At 37.4% G+C, this 18,417-nt stretch overlaps 1 protein-coding gene across 2 annotated transcripts; it reads right to left on the bottom strand.

The window, feature by feature from the left end:
- Positions 1-470: 470 nt before the first annotated feature.
- LOC132101225 (5'-3' exonuclease PLD3-like) lies at positions 471-15,843 on the bottom strand. Of its 2 annotated transcripts, XR_009423155.1 has the most exons (13): positions 15,636-15,843; positions 14,194-14,261; positions 13,968-14,018; positions 9,317-9,477; positions 8,962-9,142; positions 8,757-8,874; positions 8,552-8,679; positions 5,176-5,373; positions 4,831-4,970; positions 3,178-3,340; positions 2,804-2,903; positions 2,119-2,347; positions 471-1,732 (listed from the first exon to the last, which is right to left on the bottom strand). XR_009423155.1 is itself a non-coding variant. In XM_059505991.1 (12 exons), the coding sequence occupies exons 2-12, from the start codon at positions 14,218-14,220 to the stop codon at positions 2,172-2,174; spliced, it is 1,443 nt and encodes a 480-aa protein (XP_059361974.1). In that variant the 5' UTR covers positions 14,221-14,261; positions 15,636-15,843; the 3' UTR covers positions 2,090-2,171. The 2 variants fall into 2 exon arrangements, 1 of the variants encoding a protein (XP_059361974.1); XM_059505991.1 differs by lacking the exon at positions 471-1,732 and having other exon boundaries at positions 2,090-2,347.
- Positions 15,844-18,417: the final 2,574 nt, after the last annotated feature.

The following is an 18,417-nucleotide window of genomic DNA, read 5'->3' as shown; positions in this document are numbered from 1 at the left end:
CGTATATATGTATAAATGATATCTTATTGTATATCGAGCGACATTCTCCGTCATCTACACAGCTCTCTGCACAGCTCTCATCTATCTCACCTCCACAGCAGTGTTCCAGCAAATCCCGCCCTCGAGTCATCACGGGTTTCTTTGATTGGTAAAGCTCTATGAACGACTTTTAACTGTCCAATCACAGACTACGCATAACATTCATTAGCCAATTGTACACAAGGAGGCGTGGCCTGTTTTAATACGGGCGATAACAATGTCCATGAGAAATTAAGGTTAAAAATAGATAAAATAATTAAACGCTTGAAATTGTTTTTGGAGACAAATTAATAGTGCCTACGTTTTTGTACATAACGAAGATTTAAAGAGATGTTGAACTTGAACTCTTACGTTTTCTAAATGCTTGATTCTGCAAAAATAAAATAAAAAAGACCTAACACTATATTTCTCTATTCTATCTGTTTTATTAGTATCTATTATATAATTAACAAAAAATCATAACACTTGCTTATTATGGCTCTTTTGTTGAATCTGATTGCTTCCATTGTCCTCACTTGTAAGTTGCTTTGGATAAAAGCGTTTGATAAATGACTAAATGTAAGTTTATGTGATATGAATAGAATAAATCAAACAGAAGAATGAACATGACATGACATTTTACATTGCAACTGAGAAATGTTATCAAACTTAGAGAAAAGTAATTAATGAAAGAGTGAGTGTGGTGAAAGGGTGTACTTGAGTGGTTTTCATGGCATGTGTTAAACATGTCCCTCCTAAACCATCTGAAATAACATGTGCCTTTATACATGCATTGTTTGCCGGAAGACCAGGAGAATCCATAATTATTTTCAGAATCACATGCTAACTCTATGCTATGACAAAAATGTTGCACTACTAATCAACAGCCATTAATGTAAAATGACTTAAGAGATGACTAGAAAAAGTTGACCAAGTGCTTGTAACAGTTTACACTTTCATTAAAAAAGCAGCTCCCTAAACAAAGAGATGTCAAATGTAAAATGAACTTAATTTGAAAAGAAAACTTCCTTGAAAATGCTTTAAAGTTCACAGCCAATGGAGTGTGCGTATTTAAAAAAAAAAAAAAAGTTTAAAACCAACTTACACATTCCCCATCACTACTCACTGTTCCTCTTTATAATGATGAATATGTCTGGCAATGACTCTTTTACACGAATACCAAGACATTTTCACTTCCAGATTAATAGACATAATAAAAAAACGTACTTCACAATTTCTCACCTTGCAAGTCTTGAAGTAAAGTGAGTGAATTAAAACATTCAAGAGCTGCTGGCCAATAGCGGTGACACCACAACAAATGAGTTCAAACATGCACAAATGCCTTCGGAGACGTTCATCGCAATAGACTGGTTATTAAAACCCGCTGCTTCGGCGAGTCGGATCAGATTTTTTAAAACATGAATACTGTTGAGATGATTTTTAAATGCAGCCTTTGAAACCACTTTAAAAAGAGGAAGCAGCTATGAACAAGACACTGAATCAATTCTCCTGAAAAACTATGTTAGAAAGAATCAACAGGAAAGTATTTCTGTTAAGAGGTATTGCATTGCATTGTCATTTAAAAGACATTTTGTGCAAAATATATGCAATTGGTCAGAGATGAGAGTGACATCATCATTATTACTGAGTGCAAAAGTAGCTCATGTAAAGACGGCCAGGGAAGCTGGTACTTTAGAGTACCGTATTTTCCGGACTATAAGTCGCACTTTTTTTCATAGTTTGTCTGGTCCTGCGACTTATAGTCAGGTGTGACTTATTTATCAAAATTAAATTGACATGAACCAAGAGAAATGAATCAAGAGAAAACATTACCATCTACAGCCGCGAGAGGGCGCTCTATGCTGCTCAGTGTTCCTGTAGTCTACACTGAAGACATATAGCGCCCTCTCGTGGCTGTAGACGGTAATGTTTTCTCTTGGTGCTTGGTTCTAAATAAATGCGATTTATAGTCCAGTTCGACTTACATATGTTGTTATTTTCCTCATCATGACGTATTTTTGGACTGATGCGACTTATACTCAGGTGCGACTTATAGTCCGGAAAATACAGTATACTCTATGCTATACATGCCCTGAAAACCATTCCCCAGCAAATGCCTTTTAACAGTGTTGTGCTCTCTCCGGCATGAAAGTCTAGCACATGTCTTTGCGGTTGGTTCTGTGGTTGATGTCAGTGCTGTACGGAGAGTCCCAGTCTCTCTCGAACACTGCCTGCAGCTGCTCCTGGACTGTGGGGCTTGTTGTCTGGTTCACCACTAACGCAGATCCAGCGGTGTTCACAAAGTAGTCTCCGGACCAGTTAGACGTGCCTGGAAAGTACGAAGGCAGTGAGTATAGCAACAGGATAATATTTTTGATCATTCATGTCTTTAGAAGATAAGTTGTGAAGGGTTCAGAGATTAGTGCTGTCAAACAATTAAATCGCATCTAAAATAAACAAAATAAAACATAAAACAGATAAACATTTGTTTACATAATATATGCGTGTATATTTATATAAATACAAACACATGCATGCATATATTTAAGAAAAATATGTTTTGTTTATATATTAAATAAAATATACATTTACACACATGTAAATATTTCCAAAATATATACTGTGTGTGTGTGTGTGTTTATATACACATAACAAATATACACAGTAAACATACATATATTATGTAAACAAAAACTTTTATTTTGGATGTGATTAATCACAGCACTAGTTCAGATGTTTTAGAAATGCAATAAGAAGAACAAAATGTAAAAATGAAAAGTAGTACCTATGTAAGCAACTTTATCGGTGACCATGTACTTGTTGTGGTTGACTCTGGCATAGGGAATGAGTTTCTGTCGAGGGTTGGCAGGCACAGTAAAAATTCTCTGTGAAAGAAAAAATTGTTAGTTTTAATTTATTGCAGAAATATTAAGCTTTTTTTTTTAGCAAGGACATATTAAATTGATCCAAGAGTCAAAGTTGAGACATTTTTGTTACAGATGATTTCTTGTTCAAATAAATAAATGCTGTTTTTACATCATTTTACAATTGTACTGTATTTTTCATCAAATAAATGCAGACTTGGTGGCTTCTTTCCGGTCAAACAACTCACAACCGGTCAAAAAAAAAAAAAAAAAAAGTTTCTCTGGTGGCACTCACCACTTGAATATCCAGTGTGCTCTTGTACTGTAAGGATGCTAGTGAACGGAGGAAAGGGAACATGATGGGGTTGGTATTTTCCCAACAACTGATCAGCAGACGCACACGAACATTACGCTCATAAGCCACGCTCCGCAGCTGGCTGTCGATATCTGTCCAGTACCTGCCGGGAATCAGGGAAAGCAATTACAGAGTTCAACTTTAAAGGTTCAAAATGTGCAATGTTCAGACAGCTCCATGTAGACAAAATTCTTTGCTCCTGTGAACTTCTAAGTGATCTGTTTGGTCCTTTATCAGAGGGTCACTGCAGTCACCCGGATCCAGTACGTATCCAGACCAGATGGTGGATCAGCACCTAGAAAGGACCTCTACATCCCTGAAAGACAGCGGAGACCAGGACAACTAGAGCCCCAGATACAGATCCCCTGTAAAGACCTTGTCTCAGATGACCACCAGGACAAGATCACAGGAAACAGATTATTCTTCTGCACAATCTGACTTTGCTGCAGCCTGGAATTGAACTACTGGTTTCGTCTGGTCAGAGGAGAACTGGCCCCCCAACTGAGCCTGGTTTCTCCCAAGGTTTTTTTCTCCATTCTGTCACCGATGGAGTTTCGGTTCCTTGCCGCTGTCGCCTCTGGCTTGCTTAGTTGGGGTCACTTCATCTACAGCGATATCGTTGACTTGATTGCAAATTATTGCACAGATACTATTTAAACTGAACTGAGATGATGAACTGCCATGCAAAACTGTCATTTTGCATTGACACACTGTTTTCCTAATGAATGTCGTTCAGTTGGTTTGACGCAATCTTTTTTGTTTAAAGCGCTATATAAATAAAGATGACTTGACTTTATGGTTTCACTTGGACTGGGAGGGCCACATGCTAAACAGCAGGGTTATTTTCATTAACTACAGCTAAAATTTGACCATATATTTTTTTTCCATCAATTAAAATAAACATTAACTAAAATAAAATTAAACAAAAAATTTATTTCAGCTAGTTGGCAAAGCCAAAGTTTTCATTTTCTTTTAGTTTAAATTGAAGTACTAGAATAACAACCGAAAAAGAACTTTGCAACTTTATTTTAATGTGTCCTTGTTGCACGTAACGTGTAATTACTATAGTATTAGCACAGAATTATTCATAATCACATGCAATAACCCAAAACCAAAACCTATAGTAAATACATGTTAATTCATATTACTCAGTACTTAAATGTTTAATTACACTGTAACAAGGATATCTTAAAATAAAGTGTAACCAATAGTTAAAGTTGAAGTATTAAAATAAAAATGTTACTTAATAAAAACTATAAACATATTAAAAAGACACACACACACAAAAATACTATACTAGAACTAAACTTCAAATGAAATTAAATTCAAAATATTAACAACATTACCTATAACAGTACATTAATGACAGTAAAAACTGTGTTGCAGTGTATATGTGTTTGCTAAAAATATAATTTTTAGATGCAAGAAATCTTTTTGGCAATGGGGAGGGACCTTTGAGCTTCTTCATGATATGCTTATTAAAAGAAATGGTTCAAAATGCCTACGATAAGCAGATTTCATAATGAAGACAGATGGCTTTAGGCTGCTTGGTAGTGAATGCATGAAGGACACAACAGGGAATATACCGCAGACCTTTTGTGGCTGGAGTACTCCATAGTGGGGAGATAGTCCATCACAGCGATGTAGACGAACTGCTGGGCATCAGCGATCACGCTGAGGATAGACTGCAGGTCTGGAGTCCGGCCCTCGGCGCACAGTGAAGGAGGAGAGCTCTGTGAGAGAGAGGAAAACTTCCTCAATGATGCCAAACAAAACTGCAATCAGCTCAGCAAACACCACATGAACAAGGAACAACAAAAGCCACAAAAATTCCACAGGCACTGATAGAAACGCACTGATTACATTCAGTTTTGTCTAAGCTTTACTCCCTTTCACGACTGAGCTCAGTTTATTCAGTGTTTGCCGAATCTCTCTTACTGATAGATAGACGCTGGCATCGGTCCCATTGAGTGACAGCTGCATGGGTGTGTCCTTATTGTACACTGTGGAGTAATTTTTGGGCCAGTGTGCAGGAACGGTCGTGGTCTGATTCAGGTACCAATAAGCCTCGAAGATCTTGCCAAGATCCTCAGCAAGACAGCTGCAGTCATACACAACCGCACCCAACTCCTTCACCTGAGCAGAATCAACACATCAGACAAATAAAACCTTCACAATACTACCGAGATCCCATGGAGATGAGAATATAAAGGTAAATCAGTAGCAAAACTCGAGAGGTTGAAGATCTGAATGTGAGAACTTGTCATATTAATATTTGTATTTGTAAGTTAAAATTTACACACAGCTCTGATGTGAAAAGCTGAATCTTTCAATTTGCACACACAGACAATGATCAAAACACCCGTGTTTTGAATTGGAAGTTGTAGATTAATAGTCACAAATGTGTAGAATGACATTCACACAAAGAAAATGACATACACACATTTTTACGACATATTTACTTTTGCACTTTACTTCAGTTTCGCTGCACAACGTCAAGTCGGCACTTACAACCTCTCAGATCTGGAAGTACAAGTTCAAATCCTAGCGCTCTGACTTTTGCTACTCTTTTTGCGGTATTCTGTTGCAAAACTCACTTGTGCACTTGTAGATGCAGATGTGAGAGAGCAGAGCTGGGGGCGGGGCTTTGGTGCGAATGAAGACATTTTATTGGTCGATGCCCGACCAATGAACAACGCCAATTGTTTTCGCTGAATATCCTTAGCTTTGACAGGATTTTAAGACACTGCATTCATTTTGCCATTCAGGTATTATCTATTAGACACATAATGCAACATATTTTATATGTATATCCCACTGCATATTGCAGAGTAAACTCGCATGCTTTGATCTCACCGCCACGCGGTCACGTGGTTCATGGAGCTATCAATAGTACTAAACTACAAATTTTGTCAATATGCTTGAAATGTACTAATTGGGACAGACAGCAGATTCATTATATTTGCAGCGAATTCCAGTAATTTGTAACACACAAAGTGCATTGATTATGCATGGATAACTACAGTGACTAATGACTATGCCTTACAATAGCATGTTATACTGGAAAATGGAACAGCATTATGTTCTCATACTCCTCCTTGGCAGTTAAATGTGACTAAACAATTAAGTGTAACTTTTAACCAATAAATTAACTGTACTACATGTTAACTCAGTCCTGTTTAGTTAATTTGAAGAGATCATGGTACTAAATAATATGCGCAATAATAATGATTCATGAATGACCATTTGAAATATAACATTTTCTAATATGGTTATTATTTATACTACAATAACTGTAGTATTTAGGTTTAAATTCCTGTGCAAAGAGGCACGCTTTAAATTAGAGGCATTTGGTGGCCAGAAAGATAATATTCATATGCAATTCCATTGCTTAAACACTAGATGGCCTTGTTGATGTTTAATAAATACATGTATTTAGCTCTACTAGTTGCTCAAAACAGTATTTCTGGTCATAAGTGCTTATTTTTTAGGTTTTGCTGTTTAATGTAAGTGAAAAAAAAAAAAGTGACAGTGAAAAAAAAAAAAAAGTGAAAGTGAAAGTGACGTGACATTCAGCCAAGTATGGTGACCCATACTCAGAATTTGTGCTCTGCGTTTAACCCATCCGAAATGCACACACACAGAGCAGTGAACACACACACACACTGTGAGCACACACCCGGAGCAGTGGGCAGCCATTTATGCTGCGGCGCCCGGGGAGCAGTTGGGGGTTCGATGCCTTGCTCAAGGGCACCTAAGTCATGGTATTGAAGGTGGAGAGAGAACTGTACATGCACTCCCCCTACCCACAATTCCTGCCAGCCCGGGACTCGAACTCACAACCTTTTGATTGGGAGTCCGACTCTCTAACCATTAGGCCACGACTTCCCCTTTTTTTTTTTTTTTTTTTTTTTTTTTTTTTTTTAAATGTTTAAATGTTTTTTTTAAATTTTTTAATGTCTAAATGTAATGTACATTTAGACATTATTAAACACTCGATTTTTATTAAAAAAATAAAAATAATAATGTTGCATTTAAAAAGGTTCATTACTGACAAGCAAATTGGGAATTTAACCCAATGAAGAAGTTAAAATTATTTTTACAAAACATAAAAATAATAAAAACAGCATTATATTGCAACTCTGGTAGAGTGATATGCAGTGGGATATACATATAAAATATGTTGCATTATGTGTCTAATAGATAATACCTGAATGGCAAAATGAATGCAGTGTCTTAAAATCCTGTCAAAGCTAAGGATATTCAGTGAAAACAATTGGCGTTGTTCATTGGTCGGGCATCGACCAATAAAATGTCTTCATTCGCACCAAAGCCCCGCCCCCAGCTCTGCTCTCTCACATCTGCATCTACAAGTGCACAAGTGAGTTTTGCAACAGAATACCGCAAAAAGAGTAGCAAAAGTCAGAGCGCTAGGATTTGAACTTGTACTTCCAGATCTGAGAGGTTGTAAGTGCCGACTTGACGTTGTGCAGCGAAACTGAAGTAAAGTGCAAAAGTAAATATGTCGTAAACATGTGTGTATGTAATTTTCTTTGTGTGAATGTCATTCTACACATTTGTGACTATTAATCTACAACTTCCAATTCAAAACACGAGTGTTTTGATCATTGTCTGTGTGTGCAAATTGAAAGATTCACATCAGAGCTGTGAGTGTAAATTTTAACTTACAAATACAAATATTTTATATATTTAATATTTACCTCCATACGGGAAATATATGGAGAATTGGTGCTATTTCTTTTTCATGTTTTTTTTCTCCACCAAAGCTGCATTTATGAAATATTATTACAACATATTTTAAAATGTAATTTATTCATCATTTAATGCAAAGCACAAATCCTGAGTATGGGTTAACACACTTGGCCACATGTCACTTTCACTTTGCTCCAGTCTTCAGTGTCACATGATCCTTCAGAAATCATTCGAATGTGCTCCTCAAGAAACTTTTATTATCACAAACACTTGTGCTGCTTAATAGTTTCATGAAAATCGTGATGCATTAATTTTTTTCAGGATTTGTGATGAATAAATGTTTTTTTATTATTTTTTTTTTTTACAGCATTTATTTGAAATTACATTCCATTATAAATATTTTGAAAGCTTTTATTCAGCAAGGACGCCTTAAATGGATCAAAAGTCAATAATTTATTTAAAAAACATACACTTTTGAATGGTAGTCTAAATTAATTATACTATATGAGCGTACGCAAGGAAGCAAAAATTCCCAAACACTGATATCAAACCATATGGCATTTAAAGATTATAGGCCATAATCCCAAAAAATGCAACTGACCTGTGTTAGTGACCTCCAGTCCATATTGGCACTTCCTATGTAGATGTGCTTCTTATCCACGATCCAGAATTTAGTGTGCAGCACACCTGTCGTCAGCTCTCGCATATTCACCATCCGCACATCAGCTCCTGCAGGAAGTAAGGTGTTTTTATTCAATGTTGTTGTGTATATACATCGTTATTTTTAAGCTGTCAAGCTGACTAACCAGAATCAGTCAGGAACTCAATGTCATCCATAGGTTTTTTCTCTGATGGTTTATCGATTGCAATTCGGACAGAGACTCTCCCCGAGAGCTGCCCTAGCTCCTGCAGAACCTGCTCACCCTAGAATGGACAGATCACTTAGGTAAGACGTCACTAACACTATTAGCCTATTATTCACTGAGAAGTCAGTAAATGTCACATCCAAACCTGATTGGCTGTGGCCTCGTGTGTTTGCGTGTCTTCATTGGTGAGAGTCCAGTAGAAGGAGGCGATGTCCAGACTGGTCTGAGCACCAGATATAAGGTTGAGCCAGGCTTCATATATGGACTGATGAGTGGTCGAGGAGTTAAACACCAGTCCCTCAGGAATACTCTCCACTAAAACAATCCTGTAAGGGACACACATGGGCAACAGAGCCATAAATGCAGACTTCATTGAAAGTGCAGATGTGAAACTGCGTGCTGTGGTTAACCTCATGAAGACCACTAAAACACTCCAAAACACAAAGAAAAGTGTGTGAATGAGAAGTGACCCAAATAAAGTTCCCTAGGTTGGTGTCTACCTGCAGGGATCAGTACAAGATTCTCTGACTAGAAGATGCTCCTGCTGTCCCGATGAGGAGGAGGAGGAGGATGTTGCCATGGGAACAAGCAGGGTTTGGAGTGACAGGAGGATCAGCAGTATTGTGGTTAAACAGGTGAGGATGATCAGACACCTGTAATGCTAAACACAGAGATCCATACGTTCAAAATTCCTGGGCAACGATAGCGATATAAGAGATAATGTACAGTTACTTGTCATTAATACCAAAACAAACTCTAACAACAGTTATCATTCATATGATGACCATTATCCAGCTCATTACACAGATACTTATTAAAGCAAGAAGCCCCAAGAAGCTGTAGTTTACAGTGAATTTATAACAGCGAAGGAGCGTTATTAGGCACGATGCGAAGCGATTGTAAATAAATATGTACAACCCGAATTCCGGAAAAGTTGGGACGTTTTTTAAATTTTAATAAAATGAAAACTAAAGGAATTTCAAATCACATGACCCAATATTTTATTCACAATAGAACATAGATAACGTAGCAAATGTTTAAACTGAGAAATTTTACACTTTTATCCACTTAATTAGCTCATTTAAAGTTTAATGCCTGCTACAGGTCTCAAAAAAAGTTGGCACGGGGGCAACAAATGGCTAAAAAAGCAAGCAGTTTTGAAAAGATTCAGCTGGGAGAACATCTAGTGATTAATTAAGTTAATTGATATCAGGTCTGTAACATGATTAGCTATAAAAGCTTTGTCTTAGAGAAGCAGAGTCTCTCAGAAGTAAAGATGGGCAGAGGCTCTCCAATCTGTGAAAGACTGCGTAAAAAAATTGTGGAACACTTTAAAAACAATGTTCCTCAACGTCAAATTGCAAAGGCTTTGCAAATCTCATCATCTACAGTGCATAACATCATCAAAAGATTCAGAGAAACTGGAGAAATCTCTGTGCGTAAGGGACAAGGCCGGGGACCTTTATTGGATGCCCGTGGTCTTCGGGCTCTCAGACGACACTGCATCACTCATCGGCATGATTGTGTCAATGACATTACTAAATGGGCCCAGGAATACTTTCAGAAACCACTGTCGGTAAACACAATCCGCCGTGCCATCAGCAGATGCCAACTAAAGCTCTATCATGCAAAAAGGAAGCCATATGTGAACATGGTCCAGAAGCGCCGTCGTGTCCTGTGGGCCAAGGCTCATTTAAAATGGACTATTTCAAAGTGGAATAGTGTTTTATGGTCAGACGAGTCCAAATTTGACATTCTTGTTGGAAATCACGGACGCCGTGTCCTCCGGGCTAAAGAGGAGGGAGACCTTCCAGCATGTTATCAGCGTTCAGTTCAAAAGCCAGCATCTCTGATGGTATGGGGGTGCATAAGTGCATACGGTATGGGCAGCTTGCATGTTTTGGAAGGCTCTGTGAATGCTGAAAGGGATATAAAGGTTTTAGAGCAACATATGCTTCCCTCCAAACAACGTCTATTTCAGGGAAGGCCTTGTTTATTTCAGCAGGACAATGCAAAACCACATACTGCAGCTATAACAACAGCATGGCTTCGTCGTAGAAGAGTCCGGGTGCTAACCTGGCCTGCCTGCAGTCCAGATCTTTCACCTATAGAGAACATTTGGCGCATCATTAAACGAAAAATACGTCAAAGACGACCACGAACTCTTCAGCAGCTGGAAATCTATATAAGGCAAGAATGGGACCAAATTCCAACAGCAAAACTCCAGCAACTCATAGCCTCAATGCCCAGACGTCTTCAAACTGTTTTGAAAAGAAAAGGAGATGCTACACCATGGTAAACATGCCCCGTCCCAACTATTTTGAGACCTGTAGCAGAAATCAAAATTGAAATGAGCTCATTTTGTGCATAAAATTGTAAACTTTCTCAGTTTAAACATTTGCTATGTTATCTATGTTCTATTGTGAATAAAATATTGGCTCATGTGATTTGAAAGTCTTTTAGTTTTCATTTTATTAGAATTTAAAAAAACGTCCCAACTTTTCCGGAATTCGGGTTGTAGCTGTTATAAATTCTATGTAATCCACGGCTTCACATGGCTTATTGCTTTTATAAAATGGTTATTCCATATACGTAGTATGGTTTCACAAAATAAAACGGAGCAAATAAAGTGTAATGATATTAATAAAAACAGTATTTTTCCACCATATCGTTTCTCAGAATTAGTTGTGGTTGTAACAAAGTGTTTGCCGAGCAACAGACAAATGAACGTGGCTCAACCAATCAGAATCAAGGACCGGAACTATCAGTTTAATAAAAAATAATTAGACATGTTAAATGATTTGAACTTAAATTATCTTATCACGTCAGAAGAAAAAGACTATAGAGTGAAAGATGACGTAACGTGTAACTAACAGTAGTTATACAAACATATATTGGCACCAAATCTGTTACCTGGTTGATATTAGAGATTTCTTTTGATTTATCAGTATCAGTACTGGACATACATCAGCTGATAATAAATATTAAAGTGTCCTAAGATTTACTAATGGGAGTCACACATTGGCTATTAATTTCAGTAACTTTTTTAATAAAATCCAATAAAACTAATTACCCTATAGTAGGGGTGTAACTAGGGATGTGCACGGATAGTCGAACATTCGAATATTCGTTCTGCTCTAATTATTCGATAAATAAAAATGATATTCGAATTTCGCAAAAAAAAAAAAAAAGTTCACAATAAAACCTAATTTGGTCACTTTCTGTGATTCTCCACGGCATATTTGAAGGTGTATGCAAGCAAAAAATAATTAATGAATGATTAAGGGTCCATTCACATATCGCGCCTTAATAAGGCGTGGAAAAGGCTATGCGCGCCGCTTTCTCCTTCTTTCCAAAGCGCTCGGGCAGAAGCGCTCCTGAGGCGACGCGTTCTCTCCATGAAGACGGAAATTTCAGCAAAGGATAAATGGATTTGCAGCACAAAAAAAATCGCTTTCAGTAGCTCTGCTACTAAATTTATTTCAAAATGGCAATCCATATACAGCTATGATCAGCTGTTCCTTCATCTTGGCTGAGCTTTCAACGTTGTTACAGGAAAGGATGAAGCTGAATGTTTAGTTCTTGTCACATGACCTGCGGTGCGCTTGCAGCATTCTGAAAGTTGAGATGTTTTTAACTCGATGCTGTGCGGACGCGCCTGGAAAAAACGGGACCGCGTCGCACCGCGTGCGCATCGCGACCGCGTCGCTTCCATTATGAGCGCGCATACCGCGCGCCTACATTGGAAATAACGAACTTGAGCATGCAAAAGACGCGATATGTGAACGCCCCCTAAAAGAACTGCGGTCTTCTACAGTGCTTCAAATATGCCGTGGAGAATCACAGAAAGTGATCCAAGAACATTGTTGCAGCATCTCTCAAGCAACGAATAAACACAGCTAACTTGGAGAATGCAGTGAAAACTCCTCTTCTCGCGTCTGCCCTAGACCCTCGGCACAAACATCTCAGGTTTCTCGATGAAAACATGAGAGAAGTAAGAAAAAAAAAACTTTTTTGAACATTATCGGATCATTTCCCTTGATGAGAGTGGTGCGGATGCAGCCGCCGCCATCAACGATAAAGAGGATGCAATGCCCACTCGTCGGAAAAGGCTGAGCCAGTTCTCCAGCGATGATTACAGAGAGTCCAGCCGAGACGAGTGGGAACAGTTCTTGCTGGAGCCATGTATTCCACCAGATGAGGATCCCATTCAGTGGTAAACGAAAACACGAAGCGCTTCACAAAACTGATTCGCTTAGCACACCGTTATTTCCCGCCAACGTCTGTATCGTCAGAGCGCGTTTTCTCCGCGGCTGGCCTTATTGTTAACAGACTAAGGAGCCGACTTTCCCCCAATCATGTTTACATGCCCGTATTTCTTAACAAGAACATTTGAAACAATAGAAAAAAAGCAAAAAAGATTTGCTGACAGTTTAAAAGTTAAGTGTAAGCTACATTCTGTACAATAGCCTAATTGCTGCAGGCTGCTTTACGTTTTTTCTTTGTTCACTTTTTTTTTTTTTTGCTTTTAATCTGTACTTTTGTTTGTTTGCACGCATTGTTAAAGGTTTTCAGCTACAAAACACGATGTGTAATGTTCAAGCTTATTGTAAGCTTGTTCAAAATGACGAAAACAAATGTTGCTGAAAAATAACGTCTGACTCATTAAACTTAATTTAAATAAACGAATATTCGAATATTCGTTTTTTGTGAGCTCAAATATTCGAATGTGATATTTGTGGAAAACGCCCATCCCTAGGTGTAACGGTACGTGTATTCGTACCGGACCGTTTCGGTACAGGGCTTTCGGTACAGGGCACGTGTGTACCAAATGTATAAAAAAATACTTACACTCGTCCAATTAAGCTTAATTTGTTGTTTAAACGGTACATGTTTAAAAAAAACAACAACATTTGACTTAAATGACTTTAAAAAAAAAAGGACATTGGTTATTAGGGTTAATTATTCATGCTTATTTCTTATTTTTACATGTAGATTACTTTCACATTTGCTCTCACCTACATTTAAACACCAATTAACTAATAACAGCAATACCTAAAAGTAATAATCTTTAGCTATTTTTTCCACATTGTACAAGTCCTAAATTCAGTTGTAGCATTAAAACCGGATCAGGATAGACTGATGTAATACCTTTTGTGAGCCAAGATGAGTTTCTCCTCTGCTTAGCTTCACATCAACCACCTTGATCAAGACACAAAAATAAAAGGTTTGTGGTTATTTAAACACAGCGTCTTAAGTTAACACATACACTGAAAAATTAAAACCACCAGATAACTCTTAAATGTTCTTTTTGTAGAGGGTAGAATAATTACAATCAACTCTAAACTGAAGAAATCAGTAATCGTGTATAACACACCTTTTCGTATGGTATATCTGACTTCATTGTGTCGAGGTTCACCAGCACACCAGGAGGAAATACAAATCCTAAAAAATGAAAGATTAGGGGAATCTGTGTTCATGTAAGCATGTCAACTGGATGCAATTCATTGTTGTGTCTCCCGTGTCCAGCACTTCTATAGACACAGCTCATTACACCGAAACTTTCCCACGCATCTGATTGAAAAGTGGAAGGGTTTCTGAAGACACAAGGAAAAAGAAGAAATGTTGATGCTGTGTAGGTTATGAGTGTCATGAGCACAGGGTCACATGATTGAGCTTCCTGATAGTAACATGATTAGTTCTGCGGTTCCTGTAATATTTTGCGTAATCTTGCTGACTGGAGGAGGAAAAGCAGTTTCATCTAACACACTCAGTGTACAAATCAATGTGTGAAATGCTTAATTATGCCTAATCGATTTTCATAGTCCATTATAATGGTTAACCCCATAAACCTATGACTTTAAAAGGCCCTTAAGTTACAAGCATGATGAAAACTTTTGCTGAAAAACTTGTTGCACACAATCTATTAAATTGCACACAAGCTTTTAAATTGCTAGTAATATTTCAAGATGAACAATTATTGGACTAAAGTAACATGTTTATTTGTTTATCCAAGTTTGTTTTTGTTTTTTTGTGAAAAATTAGGCTTTTTTTTGAGGAATGTTTATTTGTCCATCTTTTTCTTAAAGATTATCTTTTATATTTTGACTAATATTAAAATAAACAGTTTACAACACATTATTATTGTTTACATTATGTGCAAGTCAGGATTTACAGGGTTAATAAGGAAGAAGAAACAAAGTCTGAAACTTTGAATTGTTAACAAGTTGCTTTAAAAAATACACTTATTCAAAAGACCATATGTTTAACTCTTTCAGAGACTCTTTTAATAGTTTCCATTGAATAACTGTGGGTTGATGAGAACATGGTTTCTTGTGCAAAACGAGTCCTCTTCACATGAGTCTAATCATGTGCACTAAGAAGTCCTGAAGATACTTCTATCATATAAAAAAATCCATAGTATCTGTGCAACATTAAAAGGATACTTTGTCCTACAAAGAAAGTAAGCAGTAAAACAGATTTGAAAAAAAAAAAAAATACAAAAATGCACTGCAATATTGTATACTTGCATATAATTTCCTTACGGATAAACTGTATCTTTAGCCCTAGTGAGCTGTTGTTTACCGAGATGAAACCTATAAAGATGATACTCCACAATGCCGTCTAGATAGGCAGCTTACTAGTGTTTGACACACAGCCATGGTCTACTTTTGCTTTCGTAAGTGTGGTGTACATAAAGTAAAGAACACATCTGTCGTTGCTGCACACTTAACGCGAACACACACACAACCTGTCAACACACACAGCCTTTGAAAAGTTTAAGAAAGTGTTAAGAAAAGGAGGAAATGAAGGACATACCTGTGATCTACCAGCTCTCAAAGCAAACCATCCCGTCTGACACACAGCGGTCAATCAGCCGTCAGTGAGCTCTGTTCACGGACGAAGACAAACGCTCTCTGTTAACAATAACGAGCTGAAATCCGTGTAAACAATGTTTGCAGTAAACTTGTCCGCTTGAGCTCCAAGCGAGTGCACTGCTGTATCGGGCAAGAAAGAGTCACGTGACCACTTTTAAGTAACCTATGGGTGAAAGCCGTGATGGTGACGTAGGCAGTAAAACTTCACTTCAGTTTGATCGAGGTTATGTTGAAGAAAACTGTTTTATTATGGCTCATTTCATTTCTAAGGAACCAGAAACAATAGGACATCGGTTAATTGTTATTTCACGCGTCACTCTCAGATAATTTTTGATTCATGATTAGTTCTGCTGTTTTATTTATTTATTTATTTATTTATGTAGCTCATGATTTTATTTAGTACATTTTACAGTAAGTAGACCTACATTAAAGCAACACCAACTATATCTAAACTAGGGCTGTGCAAAAAAACGATTTTTATGGGCATCTCATCAGTAAAGACGCTCCTGTAATTAGAAGTATATCTCCAGCACGTGCGTTCAGATCAGGGTTGCCAGGTTTTCAAAACAAATCCTGCCCAGTTGCTTCTCAAATCTAACCCAAGCGCATTTCCAGGAGGTTCCCCGATAAAAAATTGCTTCCCGGGATTGAAATATACGTTTTTTGGCAGGGTTGCCTTGGTAAAATTCGCATTTTAGGGCCTAAATATCACGTTATTGGTATTGTCGCTTCGACCCGCGGACATGAAAACCAACCTCGGACTGTGTTGCCAACTTGTTGGCGTTTACTAAACAGAGCCTTAATTCACTGACAATCTAAACAAAATCGATTTTAAGATCGCGGGCGAGTCTTTGTCGATTTTGAAAGCATTTTGTGTTAGTTGTCGGTAGACTACGGCTCTGTGTAGAGTAACTGCTGCTCCACCTGAACCAGTGTTGCCAAGTCTGCGGTTGTTTTTCATGTCCGCGGTTTGAAGCAACCCCAAAACCAATAACATGATATTTAGCGCTTAAAATGCGAATTTTACAACCGGGCAGGATTTGTTGTGAAAACCTGGCAACCCTGATCTGAACTCACGTGCTGGAGATATACTTCTAATTACAGGAGCGTCCTTACTGATGAGATGCACATGAAAATCGCATTCGATTTTTTTTGAACAACCCTAATCTAAACTATGTTGCTGTAAGTTTTTAAATATATTATGACTAGTTAATCGAGATATACTATTTTATGTAACTTAATTATAATTAATAATTATTATTATAACACATTTTTGTCAATTAACATGAATGTCTTTGGTTTGTATATGTTTAGACAGACAGACAGACAGAAAGACAGAAAGATAGATAGATAGATAGATAGATAGATAGATAGATAGATAGATACAGACAGATAGACAGATAGATACAGACAGACAGATAGATCTAGATTAGACGGTCTTTAAAATAAAATGAAAGCAAACAAATAAATTTACTATTTATCAAAAATATAGACTATATTATTTTTTATCTATCTATCTATCTATCTATCTATCTATCTATCTATCTATCTATCTATCTATCTATCTATCTATCTATCTATATTTTTTATCTAGCATTGTCTAACAGTGAAAATGCATGCTTTGCAACAAAATATAATTGTTTTTCTGAAACTTGAGAAAGCTCCCACCACAACTTCAGTTAGGCTATGCATTTAACACATTTTTGTCAATTAACATAAATGTCTTTGGTTTGTGTACTATTTGTTTGTCACGTTAGCATCAAAAGTAGCCTATGTAAAATAATGAAAAAGACTATATTGTATTTAAAATGATTAATGTTTTAAGTAAATTAATCATATTCATTTACGTTTAAAGAAACACTTTTGACTTCTCGACCATAAAAAATAAAGCCTGCTCATCGCGGTGGAGTAGTCTGTGTCATGTGTGTATTTCTCCAGTAGAGGGCGATATGGGACTACGTTTCATTTGAAGACATTGCACACGCAGCGTGATGGGGACAACTCTGAATATAGTTTATGATGAAGCCAAAATAATGCGGTGAGGCGAGAGCAAATGTTTAATTATTTATTCAAGATAATCTCTGGAGACAGCTCCTTTAAATTATACTTCATCATAATAATAGTGGAAGATCCACGGTGCCACATGTAGGCTATGAAAGGGCACTCCAGAAGAAACCTCATTTACGGAGATGAGCTCAATCATATTATTTTTGTTAGCCCTCAATCTGAAAGACTCAGGACTGAATTAACTGTAATGCTGGCCTGGTAAATACATTTTCCTCAATATTTTAAGTCACCAATTTTAAATGATATATCCTTGGAGGAAGTCGATTATTACAGGCTACACAGAATCAGCATAATTCATAAACTGGACAAACATTCGAGTGTGAAAAGTTTCCTTCTGTCTCTGTTTTGGCGCGCTCAGACGGTGAACCCGCCCTCGGGCTGCGCGGCGGTTATGGGAGCGTCAGGAACCGGTCGCCTGTCCAGGATACAGTCAGGTGTCTCTCCTTAAAAAAATAAACCCCTCACGTTACTGCACTGACATTAACGGATGAGTTTAACATGTAAGCCTCCAGCTCACAGAGAACGCGCTCAGAAGAGCTATTGGAGAACGTTCTTCATGATGTTACATTAATAGAACGTTCGCACAAAAATATTATTTATACGCTACATTGTTCACAGAACATTTTGATCAGAAACCTTGTAGTTTGGACATACGT

Source organism: Carassius carassius, chromosome 23 (assembly GCF_963082965.1).
Source record: "Carassius carassius chromosome 23, fCarCar2.1, whole genome shotgun sequence".
Taxonomy (NCBI): Eukaryota; Metazoa; Chordata; class Actinopteri; order Cypriniformes; family Cyprinidae; genus Carassius; species Carassius carassius.
This window is presented reverse-complemented; position numbering and strand designations above follow the sequence as displayed.